Consider the following 22,102-nt stretch of genomic DNA (forward strand, 5'->3'; position numbering starts at 1 on the left):
CACGAATTTGTCAAATTCGCAACTCAATTTTCAAATTGGTGAATTCGGATTTTTTCTACCGTGTTTACCAATATCGGTAATTGAAGCGAAATTCGCGTTGCTGCAAGAACGAAATTTGCGTTGCGAGAACGAAATTCGCGTTACGAAAACAAAATTCGCTTTGCGAAAATTTTCATGTTCGAGTTGTGAATTTGGAAACTATGTTGCGAAAAAAGAGTTCGCGTTGCGAATTTGTTGGTTATTTTTGCAAATCCAAAAAAAATTGTTAAAATCATAAATTATAAGGCATTTTCGATCACTGAAGTTATTTTCTCTAATTATGATACATGCATTAAGTTTCACGGGCGTTTTAATTTAATGGGCCAAAACATAGGTCAACGTATGATATTTTGGATACTTGAAAATATGGGTATTTGGTTTTAAACACCCCTAATACTAATTGAGTTAATTAAATTCAATTATTTATTTATGATATCTTAAAAAATATATTTATTATTATTTTTTATCTATCTATTTTAATAGTCTAAGTAAAAAAAATCTCATAAAATTATAATAGATCGAAAAGAAATGATAAAACATATCGTCAAATATTTATTACCATAATAAATTAAAATATCATAATTTTATTGAGACGGATAGAATATCATTTGATAGCGCATAAATTAATATATGTGGAGAAAATAAAAAAGTATGATAATTTTCATGAAAATGAGGTGTGCTACATTAATAAATTAAACTCGACCCAATGAAAAGAACACAAAAGATTCTCTTTAATATTTAGCGCAAATTACAGCTGGAAATATCTGTAGGATTTTGAGATTTCTAATTAAAATTGTCTTCTGTCGTGGGCAGAGTTATTCATTTGCTTATTTTTCTTTTAAATTATAATTAACATTTAATTTATGTTTTATTTTAATATATTGTTATTAAAATTTTAATAGTAATATTGATACATCATCATAAAATAATATTAAATTATCATTGATAAAAATTAAAAAAATTATCATGTCAGTAGTTCTATTAACCTTTTAATGACGGAGTATCAAATTAAGTATCAAAATAGAATTATGAAAAATTGAGTAGTTTTGAACAAAAATAAAATTTGAGTATCAAAACGGAATAAAAATAATAATTTAAATACTAAAAGTGTAATTTATGTTTTTATTATGTTAATGTGACGTAGATGCATGCGTACCCAGTAGTCAAGATGGATAGAACTCTTCGTATAAAGTAAAAAGCCAAAGGAATTTCCAATGTCAATATGAAAATGATTATAAAAACGTAATACTCATCATTTCACTCTGTTCAGACACGTGATTGTTGTACGCATGGTGGGCTAATTGCCATTCACTTTCTCTTTTTATAGGATTTGAGAACAAAAGAAAAAAAATTCCTCTCCCCTCCCTCCTCTTTTTCTAATTCATTTCATGGTTTTATAGTTTTAGGGTTTTGGCATTTGCTTGTAAAGATACGGTTCTTACTTTGTGTGCGGCTCCCCTTTTCCTCTTTTCTTTCCAATTGTTAGAAAAATCAAATTGGAGAAATTTCTATTTCTATATGAGATATAGTCTATCATTTCTTTGTATTTTAGTGCTTTTAATCAAAAGCATTCATCATTTTTTTTACAAAAAAATATTTTTATTAAGAAATAAAAATATTCACAAATTATAATGAAATGTTATAATTAAAACAGTAAATTAAACACGTAATTAAATGATATTTTATTATAAATATTATAATAAATTAAAAACTTAGATCGTATAAAAACCATACAATTTTTTTTTGAAAAATCTCATTCAAACAAACTCAAACAAAAATAAATATAATATATTTTAATTATTACGACAAACAAATGTATGTTGTATATTTAAATTAAATTAGAGTCTAAAAAAATAAAAATCAATAAGATAATAAATAATGTGTGTTCTTCAAATATTTTTAGTTGCAATTGAAATTATAAGTTGTAATTTTGTAACTAATTTATTTTTTGTTTTAAATGAAAGGAAATTACTGATGCGTCATATTATTAAACTTTGACCTTAATTAATCTGATTAATTTGCGGGAAATGACATTCTAATTTCACTTAGAAAAACAAATTGTACAAATATTTGAGGTAAGCTGTAAAAAAAGAAAACAGAGTCAACATTTCAGATATTGGCCATTTTTTAAACTCTTTTGGTTTCTACAATTCCAAAAGGTTAGCCCCAAAAAAAATCCAAAATAACTAACACAAATTTTCGAAATTCCTTTCCTGTCCTACCTATTGCTTATCTATTTTCTTTTCCTAATAGACTTATTGCCTAATTCCAAATCCACCCGTCTGAGTCGGGTACCGGAACCCGTACGGGTCCATTGAGTTAGAGAAATTGTAACTGTTCAACACATTGTAGCTCTGTTGAAAAATCCCCGAGTTAATCAACTCGCTGAGTCCACTATGTACTTCCTCTTCCACCGAGTTCCACACCTTATTCGTCTACATATCCATCTGCGGCATTGTGGGGACATACACGTTATTGTTCCCATAACTCGGAAACCCCTGACTCTGAGTTTGAGTCTGTCCACTGTGTATCAACTCGGGCACGGAGTTATGCCCACCGAGATTCGCCCAATCCAAACCCCCAATGCCCATGTTCTGAAACCCGGTTTTCTCATCATTTTGAAGCGTCTTCAATGAGTTCATCCGCGGCAAAGCGAAGAAACGGTCGTCCAACTCGGGAAATGACTCGAGCATGTCGTCGAGCTGGGAAGAACACGACGGCGACGACCCATTTGTGCTTTGCTCTTTGCTTGAAACACTAGAAAACGATTTTTGTCCACTCGAATTCTTCTTGTATATTCGACATAAAACCCAATCATCCAACTGCACAACAAATACACAAAAATAAATAAGAATGATCATTTTTCATAATTATTTTAATACTTCAAGCTAAACTATTTACCCTGGAGCTGCCATTTTTACGATAACTTTCAACGAGTCTATACTCATGCAAGATCCAATTTGTTTTAGTTCCTTTGGGAGCTTTACCAACGTAAAAGACCAGAGCTTTCTTTATACCAACTCTACGACCTTCACTTGTGATAATTTTATCAGTTCCGGTAGCTTTCCAGTACCCCGACCCGGCAACTCTGTTGGGTCGTGACCCGTTTGGGTATTTCCTGTCTCTGGGACTGAAAAAGTACCATTCTTTTTCACCAAACAAAGCTTTACCTGTTCAAAATAATTGAGAATTTAGTTAGCAAGCAAGAATCAAAAAGGAAAAAACAAAAGTTTTTTTTTCTGGATTTGATTAACTTACCTGGTAAAACCCATGGATCAAATTTGTACAAATCAATTTCCCCAATGATTTGCAGTGAAAAATGGTGGCCTGCAACCTTCCTGCATAAATATTGCACTAGAAGCTCTTCATCAGTTGGATAAAACCGAAACCCTGGGGGCAAGCTCAATTGAGCCAAGGGGTCTGTTTCCGGGACTCTCATGATTTTTCAAAATTTTCTCGACGACCAAACAAAGCCAATAGTTCTATCTTACAGAGATAATAGAACAGTAAATAAAAATGTTTATCCTTTCTTTTTTTTCAGGGTTAAGGGATAGGTAAGGTATTTAAATAGGATAGAGAGTATACAGTGTTGAAGGGGGATCAGTACGGTCGTCCTTGTCAAACTTTTGTGTAAGTGGGGCCCACTTTGTGTTTATCACCGTTGATATGGACACGTGCTGGACATCCTAAGGCGGACTTTATCTGATCAAAGATGGTACTTGAACCGTCACGAAAATATACAAAATTGTGTCATAAAATGTTTTAGGACACGTGTCTATTTACACACTTTCTTTCTAGAATCCTGGCGTTTGATCTGCAAGAATTCTTTTGATTTAGGGAGAATTGATAATTTTACCATTTTTTTATGGTTGGTTTAAATTTTTAAATGAGAATTGGAATTTAATTTTATTAAGCGAGGGAAAATAAATTTCATCTATAACAAGAGGGAAAGTAAATTTCATACATAACATGATGAAATTGAATTCCTTTAGAGGAGAGAATGTGAAATTTGATTATACTACCCTCATAAATATTTTGGTATTCGGGTCAGATTTTAAAAAAAAAAATCAGGATCGAGTCAGATTTTTTTTTAAAAAAATTAGGTTTAGGTCGCGTTTTTTTAAGTGTGATATTCGGGTCGGGTTGGGGTTTTTTTTTAAATGGGGTTCGGGTTGGGTTTTTTAAGTTTATCTTCGGGTCGGGTTTTTTAAGTGTAATATTCGGTTTGACGACCGACCCGAAAAAATATATAATTTTACCTTATGTATTTATAAATAATTACAATAATAAACGAAAATAATTTTTTTATAATATATTGCTACATGTAAGTTATAAAACAAACTAAAATTAAGCAAAAAAACAAGAAAGGCAATTTTGTCATTTTACATTACTAAAATCAAATTAATCTGATATGTCTGCGAACCAAACATAATATGGAATTAGATTCAAATTCAATTTCCTGTCAACCAAACAGGTTTTAGATTCGGATTCTAATTCGTTCACAGATTATAATTTCCTCATAAACATTTCAGCGAACCAAACTCCACCTAAATTCCAGTTTATAGGTTTCTTTAACCCCACATGAAAAAAAAAGTAATAAAAAATTGGGTGGTTTTTTGAGCTTTTCCCTTTTTTCTCATTCCGTTGTTTTACGTTGGTGAAATTATGGTTTCCGTCCTCCATAGTGCTCAAATTTATAATATAATTTTTATATTTTAATTTTATATGCTTTATTGTTATAAAATAATACATGTTTAATTTTTTAGTCATAAATAACGAATATGTCCTACATATATAGTTACTTGAACTGGATATCTTTAAGAGAGAGGGAGAATAATACACTTTCTTACTTTAAAGATCGTTTAATAAGATCATTGTAATTATAATTAATATATTCATATAATTATAATAAAATAATTATTATAATGCATAAACATGTGAGATAATTGTCGGGATATATCCAAATCCAAACTAGCCCTAAACAAAACTTACACATAATGATACTTAAATCAAAATAACTTTGAATATTTAAAGTCTCAAGTAAGATTTAAAACACTAAATTTCTTAAACAATGTTATGATTTTAGACTATGGCATTTATTAATGGAATAAATTGGATTGAGATGATCACCTCCCATAATAGACCTTTATAAAATCTAATTTTCATTACCAATAAAACAGATACTTGTGATTAATTCAGAATCTCAAGTCTTGACATGGCCAACGCAACTAAGACCTCATTGGCATGAACGAGCTATCTAGTTATATTGTAAAAATAAGGAATTAAATTACATGAAATTTAAAATATAGGGACTAGTTTTCAAATTGATTGTAGCTAAAAAAAAAAAGCAAACCTGAAATTTGACCTTTTGCTTGGAGAAATTTTAGCGTTTTCATGCTTTAAAAGAGAAAAGGGCACGTCGGCGAACACGCGTGTGCAGAGTTAGGCTAGAATTTTGTGGGAAAAAAGGGTAGAATGATGGAGGTAAAAAGGGGAAAGAGAAAACAGGTGGCTGGTTCTTATTAGTGACACGTCCCGATTGACTTATTTGCTCATTATCTTTGATTTAATGTTTGGGTTTTGTTTGGATTTTGGGGTTCCTTTCATTCATTAACTTCTTCCATGGACTAGCTTACAAGTTTTAATGGATTGGTTGGACCATTTATTAAAATTGTTGATTTAACACATTAAAATAATATTTATTGAATATTCTGATCTGGGTCAAACTTTTTTTTATTATAGTCAAAAAGAACATTTTTCTATTAATGAATTTCAATACTTTTAAAATTATAATTGAGATGGATTCCATTCGTGTTCTTGAAATATTCTATTTAAAACTTTTTGAATGGATGAAATTAATATCAAACTTGAAATTCAATATTAATTAAAAATTCATTTTAAGTTTTTCTATAAATAGTAAAGAAACATTTATTTATTGATTTCAGCTATAAGTTTATTAATGCAAATAAAAATTGACACAACTAAATTAAAATCATTAAATGAACATGAGATTGTTGATAAAGACACAAGTTATGAAGTCGAGTTGCCACGAATATGCAAAATTAACTTCTTTTGTCTCTTTCAAAATCTTTGTATTCGTGGAGGCTTCTTGTTTAAGTAATACATAAAGATATGAGTAAGAAAAGTGTTTGGTGGGTCAAAAGAGTATGTAAAGGAGACTTAGCTAACAATTCAAAAGGGTGACATGTAAGGGTGTAAGCGAGCCGAATCGAGCTCGAGTATTGTTGAGTTTGACTTTATTCAAAAACTTTGAAATGGAGCTTGACTCGACTCGAAAACTCGCGAGCTTAAAATTTTTAAGTTCGACTCGAATTTGAAATCCTGAACTGAAGCTCGTGAGCAACTCAAAAAGGCTCGAAATGAATTTTTTTTTCTTAAACTTGACTCGATTGAAGCCTCAAACTCGAACATGAACCTTAAATACATGAAAATCTTATTGTATTTAAAATAAACAATACATAAATATTAATATTATTAATAATTTATTTTAAAAAAATAAAATCTTAATCTATTATATTTTCGAGCTGCTCACGAGCTTTCGAGTCGAATATCAAGTAGCTCGTTTCGGCTCGTTAAGAACTCGAGTCGAGTCCATTCGATCCGAGTATTTATCGAGCTTTGATCGAGTCAATCTCGAATAGCTCGCAATCTATCTCGTCTCATTTACCGCCATAGTGACATGTGTTGTTAATTGGAGCATATTTTTATATCTCCTATATTATATAATATAAGAATCAAAACGGAAAGTTAGGTCCACGCTTTTTAGTTGGAATATTTTAAAATCACAAATATATTTTAAGTTAAAGATAATATCAAAATATTTTTAAACATAGTTTTCTTAATTCAGTGGAATTTTGAAAAAGTAAATTGAGACATAATCGATGGGTCAATTTTAGCATGAAGGAAATATATTGTTTTGTTATGAACTTGTAGATAAATTATTGGATTGATTTGTTTTTTTTTAATAAAGATTGTAGCAGTAGCAGCTGGCAATAGAGTTTGGAGGTTTTTGGACACCTACTTTTGAATTTTATTTATTTTTTTTAAATTGAATTCATTAGATAATTTTAAGGGTTATTGAAAATGTTATTATTCTTAAATATTATGAATTTGAGTAATTGTGCTTCCGAGTATATACGCATTCCTAATGGTTAAGAAATATTAATCTGAACAAATATTATCTTATAATTATCTCAAACTATTAATAAAACAAAAGTAGTTTAGTTATTGTATAAAAATTAATCTATATTTCTTTGTTAAGCAGAGAATATTATATTGTTGACCATACATAATCCATTCTTTAATTTGGAGAAGAAAAGTAAGAAATAAAAACCATCTTAGTTTTTTTTTGAGGGGGTCAAAAGGGTAATTTTATTCATTAACTCATTTAATCGGTATATAAAGTTTAATGAGTAAAAAAATATAAGCAGTTTTAGCAATATAATTTTCACAAAAATATATAAATATTAAAGTTCTTAAAGTTCCATCACATGTCGAATATGAACTTAAATTAATATTTTATTTACAATTTAGGGGTTATTATTATTTATACCATTGGTATTAGACTACACATAATTAAAATATCGATTTTAAAAAATATATTTTTTTAAGAAACGTTGATCTAATTTCACTGATTATTTTGCTTATTAAACAATTTTCAACAATTTAAATAATTTCCACCAATTTAAACAGGGTATGTATGAAACCAACAAGCAGAAATAGTTTGTCTAGCGGATTGAACGTTGAATTAATTGTCAATTTGAATTTGAATGAAGAAACAAAAATAAAAGTAGACTGCTTTTATTCATGTGAAAAATGCATCAATTAGGGTTTGAAAAAGTTATTCTCAATTTGAATGTTGAATCTACTCACTGTTCATAACCATGTCCACTGATTATGTAAAATTCAAATTCCTTAAAAAAGAGGGACTAAATTTCAAAACTTTAGAGAGCCTTTTATTAAAGCACTCCTTAAATCTAGATTTCATATTTTTAGCATATTGATGAAACATACAAGTCCGTGTTACATAATTAAGTTATTTTAAAAGCATATGATTAATATCTTCTTTTGAAAACATATTAAACTATGTAAAAAGTGCATTGAAAGCCATTATCTTAGACTTTAGTGTACTTGCAAAATATAAAATATATTTTAAAATACATATTTGAGAATTTCGGTGTATATATAATGTAACGTCACTTGTGGCAATTAATTTGGAACGTCAAAGCCATGTTCGTGTGCATGTGTATAATAGAAAGTCAACTTGTAGCCACTGGTTAATTTGTTTTAAAGATAATATAGATAAAAAAATTTAGATTTATGTATTGTTAATGTATTAAACAAAAGTGTTATAAACCAGCTGGTGGGGGAGTGTCAGTTTGCATTTATAGCGGGAAGATAAATTTTGGACTGCTCGCTCATCGCGAATTAGATTATTGACGATATTTCGCGACGAAAAAGGAAAGCGATCGTATTCAAAGCCGACTTTAGAAAGGCGTACGATACAGTAAACTGGGGCTTTTTGGATTATGTTTTAAAAAGCATGGGTTTCGGGAAGCGGTGGAGAAGGTGGATTAACCTATGCATCTCGACAGCCTCCATCTCTGTTTTGGTCAACGGTTCACCCTCTAAAAACTTCAAGATCAGTAGGGGGCTTAGACAAGGCTGCCCTCTGTCGCCATTATTGTTTAACTTAGAGGGAGAAGCGTTGAGTGGGTTGATACTTAAAGCTGTGGAAGGCAGTCTGGTGAAAGGTGTTCAAACCGGTCACTCCAATCGGGAAGTTTCTCATTTACAATTTGCCAATGACTTGATAATTTTTTGTGAAGCCAATGTGGAAATGGCTAGAAACATGAAGAGATTGCTAAGGATTTTTGAGTTAGCCTCGGGGTTAACACTCAACATGAACAAGTCTAGATTATATAGAACCGGAGTGGATGATGTCCAAATTGCTGAATGGGCAGCTTCTTTGAAATGTGTATGCGACAAATTTCCCACTAGGTATTTGGGGTTTCCGTTGGGTCAAACTTGAAATTCCGTTGACATGTGGGAGCCTATAGTCGAAAAATTTCGGTTCAGGCTCGAGGGGTGGAAAGGAAAGCTTCTTTCTTTTGGTGGTCGGGTTGTTTTGATTAAATCAGTGCTTCTGAATCTGCCCGTATACTATCTCTCACTGTTCCAACAACGGTAAGGCAATCCATTGGGTTAAATGGGATCTTTTGTGTAAATCGAAATCTTTTGGTGGGATGGGCTTGTTCGATATGAAAATAAAAAAAACGCTCTCTTAGACAAGTGGCTATGGAGATTTGGTAGTGATTCCAAGAGTTTGTGGAAGAAAGTTATCATCGGGAAATATGGATATAATCGTAGCTCTTTGTTTCCCGAGCCGGCTAATCCTAAAAAGTCCTCTTGGATATGGCGTAATATTTCCAGCCCGATTCTTAAAGCTGATGATATGTACACGAGTGATATTCGGTGCGAGTTAGGGGATGGATGTGCAATAGATTTTTGGGAGGACCATTGGACATATTGTAAATCGATTAAAGTGGCCTTTCCTCGGATTTTTGCCTTGGTAAAAAAGAAAGTCGGGAAGGTGTGTGACTTTGGTGTTGAGGTGAATGGGAGGTGGATTTGGAACATTGAATTGCGTAGGGCCTTATTTGATTGGGAGAGAAACATGTGGGAGGATTTTGTGAGGACTATTTTGAATGTTGGGGAAGGTGGAGGAGATCTTGATAAGTTGGGATGGCTGGCTTCGAGTTGTAAGCAGTATAGTCCTATCAGCTTCTGTGAAAAGGTCGTACTGAATTTGGAAGCTAGCGTGGGCCAATCTTACCCACCTAAAGTGGAGGCATTCGTCTGGAGTATTATTCTTGGCAGAGTCCCCACCAGGGTTTTAAAAAATGGTCCGCGATCGCGATATAACGGTTTCGCCACCGTCCGAGTTACCCGCGACGGCCGCAATCACGGTAAATCTGAAATAACCGAAAACGCGATTGCGATTTGAAACCCTGGTCCTCACTTTTATAGAGTTAGCAAAAAGAGGAGTTAAGAACCTTGAGCCATTCCTTTGTGTGTTGTGCTGAGAGGAGAGCGGAACGATTGACCACTTGTTTTGTTATTGTAAAGTGGCGTGGAAGCTTTGGAAAAAGTGGTTCTGGTGTTGGAACGTTAAGTTAGTGCTCCCAAGTAATGTAAAAAGCCTACTTTTGGTTTGAGAGAGTCAAAAATTGAGAAGTGGGGTCAAATAAATTTGGAGCTTGGCTTTCTTTGGAATTATATGGTCTATTTGGTTATATAAAAAAGAGTTAGTATTTAACAAGAAATCTTTCTGTGAGAATTAATTTGTTGAAATTTCTTTACTTAGGATCGGGTTGTGGTGCAAAAGCAAATGGTCATCTTCCTTTCCAAGTGTTATTGATTTCACTAGATGTCCAAAGTTGTTTGTTGAGCGTAAGTAATTTCTGTTGCTAATGTTTAGTGTCTGCTGGGTGGGGTATTGTTGGAGTGATTGTTGTGGTTTACAGGGCTTAGTTGATGGGATTCAAATGATCTTCTAGGTACTTTTGTCAAAGGGTTGTTTGTGTGTAATGCTATTTAGGTTGTGATGTTTCTGGATTTCTTGTTGGTATGGTTGCTGGTGGTTTGGTTTGGTTGTTAGCATAGTCGTAGGCCTTTATGGGTTGATGTGTGGTGTTGCTGGTTCGTTGGGTATATTGTTTTGCTTACGGTGTTGTAGTATTTTTGTTTTTGTCGGGGGTGCGGTGTTGGGTAGGTGTTGTTGGTTGCAGTGAATTCTGGATTTTTCTGGTTTGTTTTTTGGTTCAACACAGGGGTGTGGGCTGGTTGTGCAGTTTGATGCGCTGCGTAAGGCTGTGAGTTGTTCTTGGAGGGGCTGGTCTGCGTAATGTGGCGCTGGAATGTTGCACTGTCTTGTCCAGCATTCGTAAGTGTCTAATGCGCCCTGTCTACTCTTCGAAGAGCTTGGTGCTGCGAGGGCAGACTGTTCTCGCTAAACTGCTCCCTTTCTGATCTGTTGTGTGCTTTATGCTGTAATATCCCGGATTGGTGTGAATTGTTGTATTAGAATTCTCATCTTTGACTACTATCTTGAGTGGTTTTTGTCTTGCATTTTCGTCGTATAGGTGCACTTTTTTCCCTCCAGTTAGGTATATGGAAATTTTTTAACGAGGCTCTATCGATGTTATGTTTTGTATGATTCGAAAATTAAACTCATACAAAACCTTAAAAAAAGGTGTAATTAATAGAATTCTTTTGTTGTATGTAATGAAGGAATAAGATTAATCATCAACAATATTTAGAGTAAGTAGTTAAAACTCACGGTTAACATCTCTAATTTCGTTTAGGTTGTGGGTTTGTTCCTCATTAGGAGTAAAAATTTCCTTTCCTTCTTCCTTAAGAAGAGTTTATATGTGTAATAGTTAAAGGCCAAGATATGAAACTCGGGACATGTTGAATGTAGTAGTTGCCGGCGAAGAAGAACATGAGTTTGATGACCGAACCGAGAGTGACTGGTGTGAGGAATCTGTTGAAAATTCCACAAGACAATGTAGGCACCGAATGGTGCAATTTTCAAAGGCGAAAAAGTGGCAGCAATGGTTGATTTTTTGGTAAAGGGCTAATCTCAATTTTAGTCATGATAATTTAGGGTATTTACAAATTAGTTGTTAAGCTTCAACTATAAATATCCTAGTTCATTTAGCTTCAAAACCATCCCAAAGCATTCTAGCTTTCTTCCAATACTAGAGAGAATTTAGAGAGTTTCTTGAGAGTTGTTTTCTCCTTTTATCAAGAGAGAATTATCATTGTTTTCTTCTTGGTAGATCGAGAGAAGTTGTAATTCCTATTTTCTCATAGTGAAATTCTTCTACCGTTGTCCGTGATTTTTACCCTATATTATTTAGGGGGTTTCCACGTAAATTTTGTCTTCTTTATCTTCATTTTTATTTTCTCAAATTATCAGTTGCGATTTTGCTCTATCAGATAGCTGTCTTCCGCAACAATTGGTATCCGAGTCAGATTTGAGTGTATAATATCTGCTTATTGTTTTTGTGGTTGCCACCAAAAGGTGAATCCTCCAACATAAGAAAGTAAGAAGGTATTACCCATTCTTTGAAGGTTCCAGAGAACTATTCACGCTAGTGAAATAGTGAGAGCTATCTGTAAAAGAAGTTATGGCAACGAAATTTGATATTGAAAAATTCAATGAGAGAAATTTTTCATTGTGGAAATTGAATATGAAGACCATCCTGAGGAAAGACGGATGTCTAGCAGCTATCAATGAAAGGCTGGTAGATTTTACAGATGACAACAAATGGATCAAAATGGACGGGAATGCTATGGCAAACCTTCATCTAGCATTAGCAGATGAAGTATTATCAAGCATCGAGGAGAAGAAAACAACTAAGGAGATATGAGATCATCTCACCAAATTGTACGAGGCCACATCGTTGCACAATAAAATTTTCCTTAAAAGGAAATTGTATACTCTCCGGATGTCAGAATCTACTTCAGTGACGGAGCACTTAAACACAATAAACACTTTATTTTCTCAGATTACATTCTTAAGCTGTAAAATAGTAGAACAAGAACGTGCTGAACTTCTACTTCAAAGTCTACCAGATTCGTATGATCAACTTATCATCAACTTGACAAACAGTAATGTCACCAGTCTAGTATTCGATGACGTTGCAGCTGCTGTTCTACAAGAAGAAAATCGGCGCAAGAACAAGGAAGACAGACAAGTAAATCTGCAACAAGCAGAAGCGCTGACAACGATGAGAGGGAGATCAACAGAACGTGGCCAAAGCAGCAGTCACAAACATGGTAGATCGAAGTCGAGAAGCAAGAAGAATTTAAAGTGCTACAATTGTAGAAAGAAGGGTCACTTGAAGAATATTTTGTTGGAGTCTAAATAAAAACTCAATCCACAAGGCAATACTGCAAACATTTCAGATGATGGAGATGCTCTATGCTGTGAAGTGTCAACCACCGTGGAAGGTAGAAAGAGATATGCAGATATATGGCTCATTGATTCGGGAGCAACATATCACATGACCACAAGAAGAGAATGGTTCCATCATTATGAACATGTCTCAGGAGGATTTGTGTATAGTTGTAATGATCATGCCTTAGAGATCGTTGGCGTGGGAACCATCAAATTGAAGATGTATGATGGAATAATTAAAGTTGTTCGAGATGTGTGACACGTGAAAGGCCTGAAGAAAAATTTATTAACATACGGATTGTTGGATAATAATGCAAGCAAGATTGAAACACGGAAATGAATCATGAAGGTGTTCTGTGGAGCGCTTGTGGTGCTTAAAGGCGAAAAGATAGCAGTAAACTTGTACATGCTGAAGGGAGAGACTTTGCTAGAAGTAGAAGCCTCTGTTGCCTCATGTAGTTCAGATTCGACAATGCTATGGCATCAGAAACTTGGACACATGTCAGAACAAGGAATGAAAGTCCTTGTGGAGCAAAAGCTACTTCCAGGCTTAACAAAAGTATCACTTACCTTGTGTGAGTATTGCATAACAAGTAAGCAACACCGATTGAAATTCAACACATCAAATTCTAGAGGCAAAAGTGTTCTAGAATTGGTTCACTCTAACGTATGGCAAGCACTGGTTACATCCCTAGGCGGAGCAAAATACTTTGTCGCATTTATTGATGACTACTCTAGGAGATGCTGGGTGTACCCTATTAAGAAGAAGTCAGATGTGTTTTCAACTTTCAAAAACTTCAAAGCTGGGGTGGAACTTGATTATGGAAATAAGATCGAGTGTTTCAGAACAGATAATGGAGAAGAATACACAAGCGAAGAATTTGATGACTTTTGTAGGAAAAAATGCATCAAAAGACAGTTCACAGTGTTGAACACTCCTCAACAAAATGGAGTGGCAGAGCTGATGAACAGAACCTTGTTAGAAAGAACAAGAGCAATGTTGAGGGATGCATACCTAGAAAAATCATTCTGGGCAGAATCAGTCAATACCGCTTGTTATTTGGTGAATCGAGCTCCATCAACTGCAATAGAGCTGAAGACACCAATGGAGATGTGGACTGGTAAACTAGCTGATTATTCAAACCTCCATGTATTTGGAAGTATTGTGTACGTGATGTACAACTCCTTAGAAATTTCAAAACTGGATCCAAAATCCAGGAAATGTAAATTCTTGGGGTATGTTGATGGTGTAAAGGGGTATCGCTTGTGGGATCCCACTGCCCGCAAAGTTATCATTAGTAGGGATGTTATCTTTGTGGAGGATAAACTACAAAGAAAAGAAGACGATAATAGCATTGAAAAGTCAGAGACTACACATATAAATGTGGAAAAGGAGTTTGAACAAGGAGATTCTTCTAAAGCAGAACCAGCATATGATGAACAAGAACCAGAGAGTTCTGAAGCACCAACAACTCGTCAATCAGATCATATGAGAAGACGTCTCAATTGGCACTCAGATTATGTTATAGAAGGTAATATTGCATACTGCCTTTTAAAAGAGGACGGTGAACCATCAACATACCAGGAGGTAATAAACAGCTCAGATGCTTCACTGTGGATGATGGCGATGCAAGAAGAAATTGAAACACTTCATAAAAATAATACATGGGACCTTGTGCCACTACCACAAGAAAGGAAGCCAATTGGTAACAAATGAGTCTTCAAAATCAAGAGAAATGGTAACGATCAAGTAGAGAGGTATCGTGCAAGACTTGTGGTCAAAGGATATGCTCAAAAAGAAGGTATTGATTTCAATGAAATATTTTCTCCTGTGGTTCGACTAACAACAGTTCGAGTAGTCTTGGCAATGTGTGTTACATTAAATTTACATCTAGAGCATCTAGTTGTTAAAAAAACTTTTCTTCGTGGAAATCTTGAAGATGAAATTTACATGCTCCAGGCTGAAGGTTTAGAAGAAAAAGAAAAGAAGAACTTGGTTGTAGGTTGAACAAATCTCTGTACAGTCTAAAGCAGGCGCCGAGGTGTTGGTATAAGAGATTTGATTCCTTTATTATGTGCCTTGGATACAACAGACTTAATGCAGACCCTTGTGCTTATTTCAAGAGGTCTGGTGATAACGATTTTGTTTTATTGTTGTTGTATGTGGATGACATGTTGGTTGCAGGACCCAACAAAGATCATATTGAAGAATTGAAGGCACAACTGGCTAGGGAATTTGAAATGAAGGACTTGAGTTCAACAAACAAGATTCTAGGGATGCAAATTCACCGAGACAGAAGTAATAGGAAGATTTGGCTTTCACAAAAGAATTACTTGAAGAAGATCTTGTCACGATTCAGCATGCAAGATTGTAAGCCAATTTCTACCCCTCTTCCTATTAACTTCAAATTATCCTCCAGTATGAGTCCTAGCAGTGAAGAAGAGAGGATGGAGATGTCTCGAGTACCGTATGCATCAGTAGTGGGAAGTTTAATGTTCGCTATGATATGCACAAGACCAGACATTGCACAAGCAGTAGGAGTGGTTAGTCGGCACATGGAGAATCTAGGCAAAGAGCATTGAAATACAGTAAAGAGGATCCTGAGATATATCAAAGGGACCTCAAATGTTGCATTATGTTACAGAGGATCAAACTTACTAATTAATGGGTATGTAGATTCTGACTATGCAGAGGATTTGGATAAAAGCAAATCTACAACAGGATATGTGTTCAAAGTTACTGGTAGAGCTGTAAGTTGGGTTTCAAAATTGCAGTCAGTTGTGGCTACATCCACAACAGAGGCAGAATATGTAGCAGCTACACAAGCCAGTAAAGAAGCAATTTGGTTGAAGATGTTATTGGAGGAGCTTGGGCACAATCAAGAGTATGTCTCTATGTTTTGTGACAGTCAAAGCGCCTTACATCTAGCAAGGTATCCAGTAATTCATTCAAGGACAAAGAACATACGAGTTCAATACCATTTCATTCGTGAAAAGGTGGAAGAATGAATGGTAGATATGCAGAAGATCCATACCAAAGACAACATAGCAGATTTCATGACAAAGGCGATCAACGCTGATAAATTTACTTGGTGCCGATCCTCTTGTGGTCTGTCAGAGACGTAAGCAACATGAAGGTACAAGGTAGAAAGAATGGTGTGAAGATATGATTGTTCCAATCAAATCTTCAAGTGGGAGATTGTTGAAAATTCCACAAGACAAGGTAGGCACCGAATGGTGCAATTTTTCAAAGGCGGTGGAAAAGTGGCAGCAAAGGTTGCTTTTTTGGTAAAGGGCTAATCTCAATTTTAGTCATTATAATTTAGGGTATTTACAAATTAGTCCTTAAGCTTCAACTATAAATACCCTAGCTCATTTAGCTTCAAAATCATCCCAAAGCATTCTAGCTTTCTTCTAATACTAGAGAGAATTTAGATAGTTTCTTGAGAGTTGTTTTCTCTTTTTTATCAAGAGAGAATTATCATTGTTTTCTCCTTGGTAGATCGAGAGAAGTTGTAATTCCTATTTTCTCATAGTGAAATTCTTCTACCGTTGTCCGTGGTTTTTACCCTATATTTTTTTCCACATAAATTTTGTGTCTTCTTTATCTTCATTTTTTTTCTCAAATTAACAGTTGCGATTTTTCTCTATCCGATAGCCGTCTTCGGCAACATAATCAAATATGTATGTTTGTAAAATGAACTACACTTCAGTCTGTTTTCATATGCCATAACCAAAGATCAATGCTGGATTGACAATTCAAAGATTAATTTTGATTCATACTTGGTATTGCATGTTAGCAATATCGGATTGCCTCCATAATACTCCAAAAAAAGAACAGCTACAGAGAGGACCTCGCCGGTGTTGAATATGGAGAATGATTCATGTTTCCTTTCCTCGAGTCCCCTTTGAAGCAATATGTTGAACTGTTTCCACCAAGTCCACCACCACCATTCGAACATCTTGTTCTCGGTTTGATCGTGATGGCGGTTGTTGTCGTTATCCTTAAGCTCTTCCTTTAGTTTCTCGACAATATTGCTCTTGTATGCTGAAACTAGTGTTTTCTTCACAAGGGTTTGCTCATTTAGGGATTTATTTGATGATGTTACACCTATATAAACATTACAGGATTCAATTAATAATGCAAAATTTACCCTATACAAGATCAATTTGCACAAGCGAGATTAAAAGCAAACCATTGGAAAGGTCCAATAGAAAATCCGAAGGGCTCATGGCGACCAATGGGGCAAACACGATGCTCGAGAAATAAACCATTAGAGGGTTACCTTCTGATAGCAGCAGAACCTAATGGAACATGTAAAACAGCCTACTCGACGGCTGGTGTATTGTTAACACAATCGTTCTTCCAGCTTTAGCTAGCTCCAACAACATCGACACAATCCTCTGTGTCGTGGTCGAATCCAGACTCATTGTAGGCTCGTCTATGAACAACAAGCTCGGCTTTATAAGCATTTCTTGACCTATACTAACCCTTTTTTGTTCCCCACTCGAAACTCCTCTCAGAAATGGGTCCACAACGATGCAATCCTTGCAATTAACTAGTTCAAGTAGATCGATAATGGCTTCGGCATGCATGATCTTATCTTGTTTAGTGAAACTATTAGGAAGTCGAAGAAGCACGGTGAAAACGAGTGTCTCGGTCACGGTCAAGTGAGGGTACAGAACAATGTCTTGAGTGACGAATCCGGTGTTCCGTTTCATCGAATTGGAGAAAGACTTGTCGTTGTAAGTTATCGAGCTGGTGAGGTGACCGCCTAGGCTACCACCTAGTGCAGTCAATAGCTTAGTTTTGCCACTGCCAGATGGGCCGAGCATGTCTAATATTTCCCCTGGTTGAACCATCCCACTGATCCCATTTAAGATCACCTTCTCACCGGAACTCGTTTTCTTTCCGAAATTATTACCACCTTTGCGGAATTTGACCAAATAAACAACATCAACAAACTGCAGAATAATAAAACATGAAAATGCAGTCATTTTAAAGCTTAAATTTCCAGTTTATTCAATGAAATAAAACACTGGTTTTAAACAATAAGCATACCTTCAAAAGATACACGATGTTAACGTAAAAAGACATGATGTTAATATGAAGAAATATAATGTTAAAATTTAACAAAATCTCGACTTAGTTCATAACGGATGCTACAGAGGTCTAGGGTTTGAATCTTCTCCCCAACACACAAGCAGCATAAATTTTCTTTGATAAATACAATGATGACATGTGTCACTATCGTAATAATCAAATAAAAATATTAAAAATGACACATAATCTGCTGATAAATGTTATACCAGTTTGAAAAAATATGTGATGACTGATGAGTCATTGGAAACAGTGAAAAGGCAGTGTAAATGTTGATTGCTGGTGGGGTTGATGATATATATGAAAAATGTAATAACACAGAATCAGTTGAGGAGACATAAATCTCTACGTGGACTTAAGCATATGTGATTAATTTAATCGGTACAAGATATATGCTGCTAATTCTAAATCTTTCCATTCACATCCCTTTTCTAATTTGCAAGTGAGAATGAGATCAAAGATTCAAAAGTTTTAACCCACTCTTCTTCTGCCTTTAGCTTTCCTCCAATCAAACTTCCTAAATCTTAAGTCATTCGTTTTAAGAATATTTATAGGTAAAAGAGTATAAGATATTGGATATTATATGTTATGAACGATTAGATTAAACTTATATTAAAAAGCTAGATTGCATGAATCAAACAATCGCAATAGTTAAATGGATAATTGTTGTTTTTAGAGGTATGGGGTTTGAGCACGACGTCTACAAGTGTATTTGATCGTTCATTGTCAAATAGTTGAGAGCCTTTTGAACATATACTACCTTGTAATTATGGGTGAGTGCTTGACCGAGTCGAGTCAAAAAATTGAGTTATTCAAGTTGACGTGTCCTACTTTATAACTCGAACTTGACTTGAATATTTTTCGATTTGAGTCGAGTCTAATTTTTGAGTTACTGTTTAAATTTAATTATAAATATTTATAATATTACTTTTTTACAATTTAAATGGGTTTTTTACAACAATATACAATATATATATATATATATATATATTCTTCATATTTTTTCACGCGTGATATACATATATTATACAAAGTCGAGGTACTCGACTTAAACTTGAAAATCAATATACTATTACTAAAAATTTTGAGTTATTCGAGTTGTATTTTACAACTCGATTTGAACTTGAACTTTTTTCAAGTCGAGTCAAATGTATGAAATTATAACTCGAAGTTAATTCAAGTCGAGTTTTTTCTAGTTGATTAGAGTCGAAAATTTTGATTTTCGAATCGAATCAAGTTTTACTCACCCCTACTTGTATTCTTCTCAAACAAATATAAAAAATTAGATTGGATTTGATTGGATTCTTCTATATTTTAATAATTTAACGGTTGAATTTATTAATATAAGTATAATTATCATACATGTAAATTTTTAAATAAATTTGTTAATTTTATCATAATGATAAAGGACGATGTTTTTCATTAATATGTATTTGACAATTAAAACTTGGAGGGTTTTTTTTACCTTAAAAACAGTTATACTTTTTAATTTATTTAAAATATAAATGTATTATATTTTAATATAATATGAATTATGAACTTCATTACTAAAATATTTGGTTTTTTTTTATAAATAATGTATAATTATTCCTTTAACCACTAAGGTAAATTGTTACGTGCATCATATATTTTATATTTAAAGCAAGTAGTAACTGCTAAAAATAAATAAGAGCATCGAATTAATATCCGGCGTTCAATCAAAATAACCCATTCTATTAAGAGTTTAAAAATATAAATTGTGAACTGCATTGCATTGTTAAAATATTAATTTTTTTTTTAAAAAAAATTACAATTTGACACCAATATAAATAGATTTCTATCTGTATATATTATATAACATTAATTTATTGGCATTTTCCGTTTGAATGTAGTTTGGTTTAGGATAGCCATGAGACCAATCTTTGAATTTTGAACATCAAATGGAATTCCTCTAATTATCAATAATATCATACATCAGTAATGAAAATAAATCTAAATAAATAAGAACACCATTAATTTGAATCTTATTAAAACCAAGTGTAATTGTACAAACGAATCAAACATTCAAAAGTAATTGTTTTTCTTGTTACAAGATGAAAATGGATTAGCACAGGAAAGAATATAACTTGAACCTTATTAACATGGAAGATGATGAATGAAAGATAATTAAAACCAAGTAAAATGCAATGAATTAAATCTTTAGTTATTTTCATTTACGTGCAGATCTTTGAGTTCGAATCAACGAGTGATTTGAGTGTTGTTTCAATCTCTTAATCACTGCTTTCCATCTCCATCAAGCTCTCCATCACAATTTCGGAAGCATTCGTCACCACATCGGAAAAATTCCTACGTAAAATAAAATTAATGAAATGATTGTATGAATTAAATATATTAAATATATTATAATGATTTGATTATCGCCTTACCCTTTTAAAGAGTCGAAGGTGAGGCCAACAGTATATTTTGCCTCCTCCAGAGCGAATTTGAACCTCTGCAAGTCTTTGGCCGGAACTTTTCCGTCGTCGACGACGGCGAGTTGCGACGGCTTAATGTCGCAAAAGATTGGAATAATCTTCTTTCCGGACTCCATGAAGAGAGCCAATTCATGGAGGCAAAAGTAAGACTTGCAATAATTCGGCGAGAAAACCGTGACGCCGACCTTACAATTCTTTATGGCGTTATCGATGTTGTCGAACAACTTATCTCCGGGTTTCATGTTCTTGTTGTCCAAGAAAGGTTGAAGGTCTAGCCGAGAGAGACGATCGTACAGCAAGCTCGCTATCGTTCTCTTGGTGTCGATGCCTCGATGGTTGATGAAAACATCGCAGGCTTTGTTCGTCGCATTGGGGGGATTGGTTGGTGTTTGGAGAGCGAGAAAGTTGCGGTGGAAGTTCATCATTTTTATGGCTTCCGATGAATAACGTTGAATATGCATGGGTTTGAAACGATGAAGAAAAGTAAAAGGAAACCCTAAACTTTGTTTTCTGGTTATAACTGATGAAAATCATTGTTGGTTTGCAAGTGTATATATAGAGGGGAGCCATTGATGGAAAAATCTGGGTTAACTGCTGGAATCTTCATGTCCGCTGGTTTTACTTCTATAGTTGAATTGAAATGCAAGGCTGTACGTTTGATTTTGACAAGGAAAGGGAACACACAAACATTTGACCAAATCTTTGCCCCGCGAAATTTCATTGACCCTTCAAACAAGTTATGTTGAATTTGCTTTTAAAAGAAAAAACTATGGTTTCTTGAATTTATTAAGAATTTAAGGTTATAATGACAAACTCAATTGAATATAGGGAATATTGTCTTATAAGTTAAATTCAATAGGCTCAAATATTGATTTTGGCCAAAATATTTGATTGAATTTAATAGTATAATATTTTTTTTTGAAATAAAAGCAATAAATATTATTAAGAAAAAAATTAAAATTACAATGGGAATTTATAGCTATATTTGTAAATTAAATCACACGATTATAATATTTTCTCATAACCAATACAAACACTAACTCCTTAATATTATATAAAGATTATACAACGAAAAGGTAAAAAATCCATCCAAAAAACTCAAACAATAGGTAGATACAAATGAATATGACAACTACGGCAAACGAAATACAATATGGGATTTAACTACTGAAAGGCCATCAGTAAACGCAAATCAGAGCCAAACATCGTGAGAATACTATCTACGAATGCATGTTGCGTATCCAAATCCAATTCGAGGATCCAAAATAGAGAATATCATCAGGATAACAAATAACAAATGAGCATTATCTTGATCAGTCGTGGCAACGTCAAATTCAACCATGAGAAAAAAATGACAAAACGACTAGAAGACTGAAGAAAAACAAACAAAAGTGTCATAAAAGAAGAGTTATTAGAAACAAAAAAAAAAGTAAAAATAAGAAATAAGAAAATTAAATAAAGGAACAACAATCAATACTCAAATTGATACCATGGCATATAAAAAAATGAAAAAGAAAAAAA

General features: G+C 33.7%; 2 protein-coding genes and 1 pseudogene across 2 annotated transcripts; all 3 read right to left on the bottom strand.

Annotated features, from left to right (window-relative positions):
* Window positions 1-2,228: 2,228 nt before the first annotated feature.
* On the bottom strand, window positions 2,229-3,540 carry LOC120127937 (NAC domain-containing protein JA2L-like). Its single transcript, XM_039145746.1, has 3 exons — window positions 3,298-3,540; window positions 2,941-3,209; window positions 2,229-2,861 (listed from the first exon to the last, which is right to left on the bottom strand). Exons 1-3 carry the CDS (start codon window positions 3,476-3,478, stop codon window positions 2,475-2,477), a joined length of 837 nt encoding a protein of 278 aa, XP_039001677.1. The 5' UTR covers window positions 3,479-3,540; the 3' UTR covers window positions 2,229-2,474.
* Window positions 3,541-16,707: 13,167 nt separating this feature from the next.
* Window positions 16,708-18,091, bottom strand: LOC120127936 (annotated as a pseudogene).
* A 2,213-nt stretch (window positions 18,092-20,304) lies between these two features.
* On the bottom strand, window positions 20,305-21,074 carry LOC120127810 (TIR-only protein-like). The gene is made up of 2 exons (XM_039145627.1): window positions 20,534-21,074; window positions 20,305-20,453 (listed from the first exon to the last, which is right to left on the bottom strand). The coding sequence occupies exons 1-2, from the start codon at window positions 21,040-21,042 to the stop codon at window positions 20,378-20,380; spliced, it is 585 nt and encodes a 194-aa protein (XP_039001558.1). The 5' UTR covers window positions 21,043-21,074; the 3' UTR covers window positions 20,305-20,377.
* Between the last annotated feature and the right edge of the window lie 1,028 nt (window positions 21,075-22,102).

This window comes from Hibiscus syriacus, unplaced genomic scaffold (genome assembly GCF_006381635.1).
Source record: "Hibiscus syriacus cultivar Baekdansim isolate YM2019G1 unplaced genomic scaffold, ASM638163v2 tig00110472_pilon, whole genome shotgun sequence".
Lineage (NCBI taxonomy): Eukaryota > Viridiplantae > Streptophyta > Magnoliopsida > Malvales > Malvaceae > Hibiscus > Hibiscus syriacus.

What these genes read in the sequence shown, in the direction of transcription:
- LOC120127810 (XM_039145627.1), bottom strand. Translation starts at nt 21,042, where the DNA reads ATGCATATTCAACGTTATTCATCGGAAGCCATAAAAATGATGAACTTC. An exon ending in ACCTTCGACTCTTTAAAAGG is followed by an intron (nt 20,454 to 20,533) that starts GTAAGGCGATAA and finishes TATTTTACGTAG; the next exon opens with GAATTTTTCCGATGTGGTGA.
- LOC120127937 (XM_039145746.1), bottom strand. Translation starts at nt 3,478, where the DNA reads ATGAGAGTCCCGGAAACAGACCCCTTGGCTCAATTGAGCTTGCCCCCA. An exon ending in TGATCCATGGGTTTTACCAG is followed by an intron (nt 3,210 to 3,297) that starts GTAAGTTAATCA and finishes TATTTTGAACAG; the next exon opens with GTAAAGCTTTGTTTGGTGAA. An exon ending in GTAAAAATGGCAGCTCCAGG is followed by an intron (nt 2,862 to 2,940) that starts GTAAATAGTTTA and finishes TTTGTTGTGCAG; the next exon opens with TTGGATGATTGGGTTTTATG.